Raw genomic sequence first — 11,707 nt, 5'->3', positions numbered from 1 at the left:
CCAGAGAGTGTGGATGGCTACAAATGGATCCTTACCATGATTGATCATGGTACAGGATGGCCGTTGGCGATTCCTATGAAAACAGCCACTTCGGCTAATGTGGCGGAAGCTTTGGTTAGAGATTTGATACAAGTTTATGGGGTGCCTTCAGAAATTCTGTCGGATCGCGGAAAGAACTTTCTTTCCAAAGAAATGACGGCCTTCTACGAAGGATTTCATGTCCACAAGTTAAACACTTCGGGATATCACCCTCGTTCTAACGGGAAATGCGAGCGTTTCAATGGATTGTTAGAAAAAGCCTTGTTTAAAGCCAATACTTCCAAAGACCCGGCTAGATGGCCGGAGTATCTCGCCGAAGCCTTGTTTGCCGTTTGGGTGAACAAGAGTACCGTCACTGCTTGGTCTCCTTTTGAGCTTCTCTACGGAGTCAGCCCTCGACTTATTGGCGATCCAGCTAAGTTGAGGCCTCGGGAATTGGACAGTGATCCCTCCTGTCAGGAGGTTAGACTGGAGAAACTTCGTGAGGCACGGAAGCAGGCCAGTGAGGCCTTGGTTCAACGTGCCGCGACGAACAAAGCTAGGTTCGATGGCCAATTCGAACCAGATGAGGCGACGGGTAAAGCTCGTTCAAAAGTTGTGGCCTATAACATTGGCGATAAAGTAAAGCTTTGTAACGAAGCCCACACTAAGGGAGAACCTCATTGGTTCGGGCCGTTCGAGATCTTTGATTCTCTTGGTCTTAATGTCTACACCCTTAGCGATCATCGCCATTCGTTATTTCCTCATCCCATTGGGGGAAATCGGTTAAAACCTGCCCTGGTTCGCGAAAAGGACTTGGGCAAAGCGTGGGCTCTTCCTCCAAGGTTGATACAAGAAATCACCAAAGAGGATCTACAAGTTTCGAAGATTCTTAAGATGAAGGCGAAACGGTTAGCAAAAGCTCAAGAGGTTGCCGTCCCTACCCGCATCCGTTTGGTGGGGAGATTCGCACCTGGTGCTGGCAATGTCACAGCTGAAACACCTGTCAAACACCCTCTGTCACCACCCACTCCCGGCCAACTTGCAGATTTACCTCCAGTTTTGAGTGAACCCAAAGCTTCTCAAGTCGAGATTTCGTCCGTCAAAACACCCGACTTATCAAAACCAGCACTGCGCCGTTCAACAAGAATTCGTCAAGGACCTCGTTAGGAGTCTGTTTTCAGAAAATTTTTTCTCTCGTTTTCATTGCACTGTTACGGTTATCAATTTTCCTTTCCTTCTCTGTAGGTTTACTTCTGTTACATAGACTGTGCGATTCAGGAGTATTGCTTGTATAAGAGGGGGATAGTTGTAGCAGGGCTACTTCTTAGTCCTAACTACAATAGGTTACAACGGTCGTTATACTAATTAGATACCATACCGTTACCTTATAAACTAGCCTGGCCCTCATTTGTAAACCAGCTAGATTATATCTCAGCAAGGCGCACAAGCCTTTTACTTTGTACGCCTTCCTTTTTTTTTGTCTCATTGATGTCATCGGCTGTTTGTGCCTTGACAATCACTTTGTATAAATATCGAAAGATTCTCTTGTTATTCAAACTTTTGGTATCTTATCTTTTATCACTTTACTTTTGCTTAAAACTTGTTTTCGCATCTTTTGTCTTTTCAAACCTTCTGTTATCAAACTTCTTTTTTCTTATCTTAAAGATCCCATTATTGCATTTCTCTGAAAGAACAATTTAGAATTACTACTTAAAAGCATCTACGTGCTTTGTCCTATACTTTAGAACTCAGCCGTCCCCTTTTAACGTTCTTCTACTTCAATTGTCTTTCCTCAAAGCATAGATCTGTGATCTTTACTTCTTTGTCCATATTCTTCTAAGCTCCCCCTTAAGGTCACTGGATCTTATCACTTAACGTGGGTACCTATCTCCACCCCGTTACACAAGGAACAACCTTCTCGGTAGGTAACACATCATAGTCATACCGTGAAACATTGACTGGTATGATCACATTGTCCAAAGTGGAAATCAACCACAATGCCTGTCACTTGCTTGATCAATGCGATGTCAAACATTGATGGGTAGTCATAATGGCAAAAGCTAACCGTGATGGCTGGATTCAGTGGAGACCATCAAACAAATCAAAGTAGTAAATGTACCTACATTTGTACTGCACATCCTAGTTGTCCGGACACCCTGATGGGACTGCTAGATCTCTTGCATCTCACACTAGCTCATGTCATATCAGGTTCAATCCCATTAGAAGTTGTAGTCTTTTGAGGAAAAAAGATCAGCCGATCTGACAACTCACATGGGGATTGTGTGTTTCTGCTATCAAGTGCTCATTTTTGACTTTTCAAAGTCACACCCCCAGTGTGCATGTTCCATTGAAATTCTTTTTGAAAAAGGTGGAAAGGTACAGTCATCAGTGGTGGATGTGACTCTTGAGCTATTGCCTTGATTTCTAAATGATTTCAATATTTAGACACACACACTACAGTTGATTTGATAACCTGTTCCTCCCCTCTTGTGTCATTTTGAAGCAGCTTTGCCAGAAAATCGGGGTAAGAGTTGAAAAATAACTGTGCTGAAACCAGGCTGGGCCGACCCTGGATCTCTCCCAAGCTGGCGCACCCAGAAGCCCCCCAAGGGTGCATCTTTCACACTGTGCCCAGCACAAGAGCCTGAATACTGTATGTCTTCACCCCGCCAATTCCCAATACTGAGACAATTGGGGTGTGGCTTCAGCATTCCTTTGAGGAAATAGTTGACAAAGTCCCCCCTCTGATGACACCCTTGGAGAAGATACTTATGGCTTACAACCAGATTCACATGTGATAAGGATGTGAAATCCAAGGGTTTTGACTGCTCTGCATCCCATCCTCCTTAAGCACCCACCACTCAATCTTTTGAGAACTTGAGCCACAAGGATTCCCTCTATCTTGTACATATAATATAGCTTCACATAAATCATACCTCATTCATAGATTTTTTTTGTCAAAAGGATCCCAAAGAATGTAAAATTTGGAAGCCTTGTTCACATCAGTGTGGTGGCAATTTGCTCTCATGTTGAACCAAAATTTAGATATCAGACACCAAAGCTGAGAGACAGATATAACTATGCCAATACAAATGATTGTGTATGTACAAGTACATTTGGAAAAGATACAACACATTTACTCCGCCGGCCCTGACTAATGTGTCATATCTTTTCCAAATAGACTTGTACATATGTGTAGCTGCTGCAGATTTGAGTATAGAGATTTCAATTTATTGAAGAATGAATCCTTCCAAAACATAAATTGAATGACAATTCAGAAGAATCCAAAGGGGGCACAAGGACAGGAACAAGTATGCTGTCACATTGTATAAGCACACCTTGAAGATCTGGATTGTGCATGTGGTGGTGGAATTGATGTTTAGATATACTCTCTGCCATGATTCACATTGTATCACAAGATTTTCAAGTTTCAAGCCCCTTTATAGGGGTAAGAGTTTGGAAGTTTGGATGGGCTTGTATCAAGCTAGAGGTAATAGGGTCTAAGCAAGTCAAAGTCACTCGGGGAATTTACCACAGGACACCAAGGCTAATATCTCATTGCCAAGACAAATAATCCAATATATGAGCTCAGAATTTGAAATGAACTAAGACAGATAAAGGTATCAGAACAATCTTTCAGGTTCACAAATTACATGAGGCAGGTCAGTATACATTTCACCACTCCATCATAATGATGACTACAATCAATGTTCAGCGAAGCATTCCACTGCTTGTACTCACATAAAGAACTTTGCCAGACATGATGATCAAGACCCAAGACACAACACAAGAATCACAAAGATACAGAATACTATAAAAAACTCAAATGTTGCATCAAAGCCACATTTTTTTACAGACAACTCATCTATCTGGATCACAAGCTACATTGGGAAAGCTAATTTATATCAAGAAGAAACAAATTTAACAAAAACATTTGAAAATTCAGCTTGTAAAAAAGGTAATGAATCAAAAGATTGAAGACACCAAATTTTCACAAATTCATAAAAGAGCAAAAAGTGATCAAGGCTAACATTGTGTTTAGTAGATAATAAAAAAATGGGTAAAATGAAATAATCAAGAGCCAGAAGGGCAGGGGAGGGAGAAGCTTAAAGAGACTTTTGACAAGAGATTTTTTTGGTGAAAATGAGATGGATTAAGAGATCAGCCAAATGTTTCAATACTACAATCAGAATGGGAAGGAGGGGCAATCATGCTGACATCCAAATTACTTGTTCACAACAACTTCTAAGAATTTCTAGAATACCCGATGCTGTGAGATTTACACCTTGGCCCCATTTCCTTGTGTCAATACCCGTACCGACTGTTGATCACGAAGTGGTTCAACCGTTTTCTTGATAACTTTGAAGTCAACATCCCTTTGTCCGGACATCGAAAGCTTCAAACCTCATGACGATCACTACGAATCCAACCATGAACAGTATTTCGAATAGACAAGATAGACCGCAGACCTCACGTAAATGTGGTTGGCTCCCACTCGAACTCGTGTCGCACATCGTAGAAATCTTCGTCAATCAACTATCTGTTGAACACGAGTGGCAACCTGAATGGCCTGATAGCATTACCACTGACCCCTTCCTTTCGCAACCGGCTACCTCTGAACTCCTCCGCTTGCGATTAGTTTGCAAAATCTGGGCTCTGGCTGTCACTCGCATCTGCTTCCGCGCGGTTTGGTCTCACGATTCTGTCATCGGTCTAATTACAAGTCCAGTGCTGGAGCTAGATCTCTCCTCCTTTGTCAAGCGGCTTGCGTTCAAAGATTGGTCGTCGAAGCCGGAGCCAGAAGAGGTAGAGTGGCCTGTGCCAGTTGATGTGACGCCTGGATCTCACACAAACACACATGAAGATCCAGATATGATGGCACCCCCGACGGTCGATCATCTGACGCCCGTTTCTCGAACAAAGACACCTGAAGTCCTAGATCCGATGCTATACCCTAAGGCAACCACGGAACAAGTGATAGAATTGATTGCGTTGATCGGTCAAAACGCAACAGAGCTTCATCTGAAAATATCTGGTTCGATTATGGTTACGCCAGCGCTTGTAAAAGCTGTGGGGAGCATCAAAGGTCTCAAGACACTCAGTATTCAAGGACCACGACAGCATCAAAGACATGACGGTTTTGATGTTCGAGCGTTTTCTGATCTTCTTGCCGTTGCCCCTAACCTCGAATGCTTAATCCTGAACGGTTGCAATCTACAAAATTTGACATTGGCACCCACAGCCTTGTCAAAACTGAAACATCTCGCCCTCATTCATTGCTTCTGGCCTGAGAACATCAGACCAATCGCCGTCATATGCGCCTCGGCAAAGAAGAGTTTGAAGTCTTTTGAGTTGCTGGTTGGGGAGCCTGGTCTAGATTTCTTAAGGGAATCTTCGGAAATGACGACAATGTTTCAAACCAGCCTGAACGCAATTGAAATTATTTCTTGTGGTTCAACTATGGATGACTTCTCTAGGGAGATCGACTGTTTCGAGTACCCGCGACTTAGAGTTTTACACGATGTAGACAGCTCAGACCCCTCCCGTTATGATTCAGATGAACCTACGGGGACTTTGCCAATCTTCCGACACGTCCGAACGCTTGTTCAGCCAATCGATGATGGGCAACATTTTTGGAGATGGACTTTAGAGAAATGCACTTTAGATCGTACTCCGACCCAACACTGGACACGTCATTGGAAGCCACCTAAACTTCAACTTTTGATCTTTACCACACCGCGCAAGAAAAATTACACGATATTGAGTGCTAAACTGGTTGCAACTTTGGAGTCACATGGGATTCGTTGTCGTTACATTCCCGGAATAAAACCTAATGAAATCTTGGTCAGTCAATCTTGATGGTTTAGATCAGCTCAATCTATAAATGCTGAATGTCTTGTTCCCCAATGTACAGGATTTGGATTTGGAGTTGAATGGACCGGTGGAATGAGTTGATGTACTTGCTGTATAAAATAATATCATCTATACTGCTATAATCTCGTTCTGTGAACTAGTACCTTTGTCATAGAAGAATGTATGGAACACGTATCATATTCGCTTGTATTATTGTAGTTACTATGCTCTAGATAGCTTATACATAGGGGACTATCGTCATAGATCATAGTACCACAATGATTTAGCTAATAATTTCAGCTGTAGCCAAACCATGGTAAAAACGACCTTATTCACGGATATTTAAATAGAAATGAGATAAGATCATGGTTTCATTATAAATCACTTGGAGATTGATTAAACAATTTCCAAATGACTTCGGGAATACCGATGAGCTCTTCAAATTCCAAAGTCAGAGAGTTTGAATCAGGATGCATTGAAAGACCATCGGTGCTCATCCTGTTTGTTAAAGACTTGATGCTCTTTCAGAAAGCGAGGCCACTGCCTTCCAGATACGTTCGTAGATAAGTGACATTGTTTTTATCTTTCCTCGTCGAAGATTCCATCCTTGTGATTATCTGGATTTGTCTATTTTTTCTGTTGAGGAAGTTGATTATTTAAAGCAGTTAAAATTGTTTTTGCCGATCCTTTCAAGGAAACCGATGTTTGAGGAAATAAACAACCAGAAAGAAATGAAATCACAAAAAATAACACATCAAAGAGCATTGACCAGCACACAAATTTCAAGGGCATCAAATCTCATCACATTTATCAATTACAAGGAAACAAAACCAAAACCCAACACAAACAATATAGAAAGAATGATTTGCTTTTATCCACTACCTTTGACAACCAACTTGATGATTTGAGAAATTAAAATAAACAATCTTGCGGATGAACTGAACGTGGTGAAGTGAAAGAGTGATCTAAGAGTAGTCTGAAACTGGCATCACTTGGTTCGTTTTATATATTAGGCGACATTGCCTCATTTGTGCTTTTTGAGTTAAAACGGTTTGAACTCGACTTGGATGTTTTTTTTGATCGTGTACTGCTTCTGCCTCATCTTAATTCTCAGATTGATCGCACTATCATCACATCATTTACTCTCCTTTTGAAGTGTTCAAACCCTCAAACTTACCCAAATCACAAATATTTTGCTATGCTTTGTGTATATGTTTTTTGTAATGATTATAATGATACTCTTATTATCGATTCTGAACTGACAGCTCTGTGATATCAGTTAGATGGTAAGTCAAACGGAAGCTCCATGTGTGAGAAGCTCCTGCTAGTACAAAAGGTCCAGTGATAAAGGATCAGTACTTGACCTGATGCTGATCAAGTACCTTTTATTCCGAAGAGGTCAGACTCTACGTCTCAAATTTTCACACGTGTTGATGCGAATAAATAGAGAGAGATCAGTATTTATAAATTTAATAGTAATTGTCCAGAGTTTTGTGTAGCCAACAACAAGTCAAACATCTCGAATAGGCGTCACATGGTGCATGGACAAGGTGGAATGACTGTTAAGGGAATGAACGAAAAGTTACAAAGCAGGGAATCATCCAAGAAATGGATCGCATGATCCTTGAGTTCCTCGTACATTATTCTTGGGATGCTGCGAGATGCCAATCTTCTTGGTGTCAAGATTTGGAAATCTCCGTGCAACGAGTGCATACTAACGACAAACAAACCGTCTTCAGTGAAGGAAGCTTTTGATTGATAACAAAATATGACTGACTAATGAAGAATCCTATACGATCAGCAGGGCATCTATAAGAGGTCCCCCCGGAGTTGGTACAGACTGAAAAGTCCCCAACCACATGCGGAATTTGGCATCAGATACTTTCTGATGAATGGAAAGACAAGTGGTTGAAGACTCCTGATACAGACCCCAATTTTTCATTTGTCGGTCCCAAGTATATAGCACGCATTTTTGATCACTTTCGCCTTTGTCCGTTGATCCTATCAATTGGCATCCTCGCATTAATGTCCATTTATTGCCTGACATCGAAATATAAAAAATGGATGCCCGTTGATCAGCTATACAATGTCACTTTATAGCGAGAAGAATGGAGATCCGGTTGAAAACAACTTGCCGTCAGACCAGCACATTGAATATGGGCACGTATAAAGATTAGTCTGATGGGAATCCTCTTGCCCCATACGGCATACTTTCAATGCGAGCGAACATGAAGCAGATCCACGTTAGCCCTGGGTATAGTCTATAGATCATACTGGAGATATAAAAGAATGGCAATTTAAATGAAATGTACATACTTCCAACGTTTCCGTCGCCTGCAAACCCTTCGAAACATGTATACTGGTAGATGTCAGGATCCACTTCCTGTTTTGCTTCATAAGATTAAAGGTACAAGAGTAGCAGGGAGATCTTTGCAAGGAGCCGGAGCATTTTCGGCATGGTCAGAGAGAGATAAAACAAATTTCGATTGTCAGAGTTTGGAATGCGCAGGAGATGATCAAAGGAACATGATTTGGGAGGAAGCTCAGGTGTGAAACCGGATGTTACTGTACATATCAGAAGGTTGTTTGCTCCTACTAGAAAGGGCGTCAGTACTCGGCTCAAGGATGTTTCCTTCTCAGCACGCGGTGAAGCGAACGGCGGGGTAGCGCCACCCGTGTTCAATCTTTAGCTCCGTTGCGTGTTCTGGTACAAAACACGGTTTAGGGTGGCGCCATCCGGGTGCAATCTTGGCCGATTGTTGTGTTTGCACATAAAATGTACGGCTATAAATAGCCTTGGCCGCGGGGACCAGGTGATTGAATTTGAGGATTGAAGTTGATTTGATTCGAGAAAGCGCCACCTGGCCCGGGTACAATCTTGGCCTTCTTTATATGTTTTGCTCGGATGAATCCTCGGGATTTGCGTATATAGCTTTGGGCAGAAGGACCACGGTATAAGTTGAGTTAGGAAGTCATAACCTGAGATAAACGGAGTTGAAATTTTGATTGACTGGATAATTGATCTTCTTTTTCCTGTTGAGGACTGAAGATGTTGGGTCCTATGTGAAAATCATACCTTGAATTGCATGTTCAAGTTGATGACGAAGCCCACTCAGTTCTCACTAGTTTCTCTTACTGATAGAAGCTGATCGAAATCAATACATTAGTAAGAAGAAAATTGTCAAATGAGCCAAGATCAACCGTTGAAAAAGATCTTGACCTTCACTGGGATTGGAATGGGAAATGCTTCAAGAATTGGTCCATATACTCTAGAACGAGTCTTATCATTTGAGTGCGTATAAGGAGTGGAGGAACTGCTCTTGATTTCCTCCCTTGTCTGCGCTAACTGTGTACACTTGGTAACACCAGTGAAATGAAATAAGTAGCTATCAATCTTGTACTTTGTTATATAGAAAGAATTAATGTTGAGGTAGGATGAATATGGAAAGCTCAACGTACGCGGAGTCACGAGTGCCATGTTTGACTTGAGAAAGTCCCGCATGATATGCCTGGAAATGATTGAGAGATCTGAGCTGAAATTGTGCTGTGTTAGGTTGCAATCTCTTGGTGAGAGCATGGTCATGACTGAAAAAAATGGTCTGCAGACTCAGTCACCTGAAGGCACATATTTAGTTATTTCATTGTTGAAACAGTGGATATCTCACATTGCATAGCTTATGTCACATGGTCATATCATATATGATACTCATCAAGTTGAGCAAGACCAGCCAGTCGGTTGAAGACAGATAAACACATGCCAGTGAGGTAGGTTGGAGTTGATGTTACCACTGGTTTAGCAAGAGTGAGCTCTTTGGCAAAGTCTTGGGATTTGCAAGGAAATGCAAGAGATGATCAGCATGAAGCTTTGAAGTGCACTGTAGGCCAAATTCAATGAAGAATCACTGTTGGTGGCCTTCAAGACCCTGCTCAGATGTTTGATTGATGTGCATATCAATCAAAAAAGAAAACAAAAGATCAGAGAAAGTCAAATTAGTGAAGATAAAAAGATATGTTTGAAATGTATTGTTGATAGTAGAATTTGGAACTTCATGATTGATTCTGAAATGATCTGGCAAATGTGGATGCTAGATTTGATGATAAGACTAACTATCCTTGATCCTGATCAATGAGAAAGGTGTTTTAACAAATATCAATATCATCCCTTTCTTTTCTCCTTCTGAAGTGCTCATAACCTATCAAAACCACACATATTTTATAATTCTTTATATTTCATTTATGATGATTACAATGACACTGTTATTATCAATTCGATTCTGTTTCTTGATTCTTTTGCTGCTTTTCTTATGAATTCATGTTTTTTAGTCCACCAGTTTTTGACCTTTGGAATTTGTAACGAGGTTTTTATGTATGGATCATGCATATAGCTCTGTGATCTCAATTAGATGGTAAGTCAAACGGAAGCTCCATGTCTGAAATGCTCCTGCTATTACAAATGACTCAGTAAGAACAATTATCAAAATTTTACTTGATTCTCATCAAGTATGTTTCCAATTTAAAGAGATCAAACTCTATGTCCCCAATTTTCATTCTGATTTAAATAAATAGAGGAAGACAAGTATTTATGAGTTCAATATCAATAGTCCACAGTTTTGCGTAGCCAAAATCTCATATGGGTATCACATGTTGAAAGGACAAGGTGAAATGCTTGTTAAAGAAAATGAATGAGAGGGTATAAATTATGGCATCATCGAAAAAATGGATCACAAAATGCTTGATTTCCCTGGATACTAATCTTAGAATGCTATGAGTTGCCAAAGCATTTTTTCGGTCTCACTGTTTGGGTACTTCTGTGCAATCATTGCATGCTGAAACAAAAAGAGCTGATTTCAGTAAAAGAAGATTATGATTGATAACAAAATCTGACCCACAAATGTAGTCGTGTATAGTCTCAGGAGTATTGGGGCATGCATAAGTCCAACCACCTGAGTTAGTACAATCTGAAGATTTCGGATTTCACAAGTCAAGATGGCATATCAATTAAAGAGACTTGATCAGGCATAGACAGATGAAATGGTTTGAAGAACTTATGATACAGACCATAATTGTTCTTGACTACATTCCAATTATATTGAGCACATTTTTGTTTACTTTTGCCTTTGTTGGGTGATCCAATCAATTCGCAATCGGTCATGGTGACCCATTTGTTGTTATCTAATATCGAAATATATAAAGTAAGTCAATAGATAGCCGTTGATCAGCTTCAAGATGTGATTTTATATCAAGGAGATGGTGAATTGGGTTAGACTTGGAGAATACTTACCGCCAGACCAGCATCCGGAATATGGGCACTTAAAAACACCTGTGCTCTTGTAATCTGGTTGATACAATCGGCAATCTTTTGACGCAAGTAGGAAACGTGAAGCAGGTTCGAGTTAGCTCTGAATATAGATCACACTGAAAATATGTAGAAGGCGATGAGAATCTAAATAGATTTGATCACGTACACCCATCGCTTCCTTGGACTGAAAACCCATGACCACACGACCAACTGTAGATGGTATCGGCCTTTGTGCCATGAAAGCAAAGGGCAAGGAGTAGAAGGGAGATCTTTGCAAGGAGCTGAAGCATTTTCTCGGTATGGTCAGAGAGAAGTAAAATGAACTTTAATTGTGTGAATTTGACTTTTGAGAGTAGGGTAAGAGATTCAAAGCCGTTGGGTTAACTTGAGAGGAAGCCTAGATTTATAAGATGTTTGCTACCACTGGAAATCGCTTGATCACTCGGCTCAACTTCAAGGGCGTTTCTTCCGGCACGCGGTGAGCCGTAAAGCTGAGTAGCGCCACCCGCGTGGAATCTTCAGCTCCGTTGAATG

At 41.0% G+C, this 11,707-nt stretch overlaps 3 protein-coding genes across 3 annotated transcripts; 2 read left to right on the top strand and 1 right to left on the bottom strand.

The window, feature by feature from the left end:
• Positions 1-586: 586 nt before the first annotated feature.
• Positions 587-1,188, top strand: MELLADRAFT_110919 (uncharacterized protein; the record flags this gene model as incomplete). The annotated part of the gene is made up of 2 exons (XM_007415098.1): positions 587-660; positions 759-1,188. The coding sequence occupies 2 exons, from the start codon at positions 587-589 to the stop codon at positions 1,186-1,188; spliced, it is 504 nt and encodes a 167-aa protein (XP_007415160.1).
• A 4,229-nt stretch (positions 1,189-5,417) lies between these two features.
• On the top strand, positions 5,418-6,163 carry MELLADRAFT_75601 (uncharacterized protein; the record flags this gene model as incomplete). The annotated part of the gene is made up of 2 exons (XM_007415099.1): positions 5,418-5,865; positions 5,936-6,163. 2 exons carry the CDS (start codon positions 5,422-5,424, stop codon positions 5,969-5,971), a joined length of 480 nt encoding a protein of 159 aa, XP_007415161.1.
• Positions 6,164-10,665: 4,502 nt separating this feature from the next.
• MELLADRAFT_110917 (uncharacterized protein) lies at positions 10,666-11,463 on the bottom strand (the record flags this gene model as incomplete). The annotated part of the gene is made up of 5 exons (XM_007415085.1): positions 10,666-10,700; positions 10,764-10,832; positions 10,933-11,046; positions 11,156-11,230; positions 11,340-11,463. 5 exons carry the CDS (start codon positions 11,461-11,463, stop codon positions 10,666-10,668), a joined length of 417 nt encoding a protein of 138 aa, XP_007415147.1.
• Between the last annotated feature and the right edge of the window lie 244 nt (positions 11,464-11,707).

Source organism: Melampsora larici-populina (genome assembly GCF_000204055.1).
Source record: "Melampsora larici-populina 98AG31 unplaced genomic scaffold MELLAscaffold_48, whole genome shotgun sequence".
Lineage (NCBI taxonomy): Eukaryota > Fungi > Basidiomycota > Pucciniomycetes > Pucciniales > Melampsoraceae > Melampsora > Melampsora laricis-populina.
This window is presented reverse-complemented; position numbering and strand designations above follow the sequence as displayed.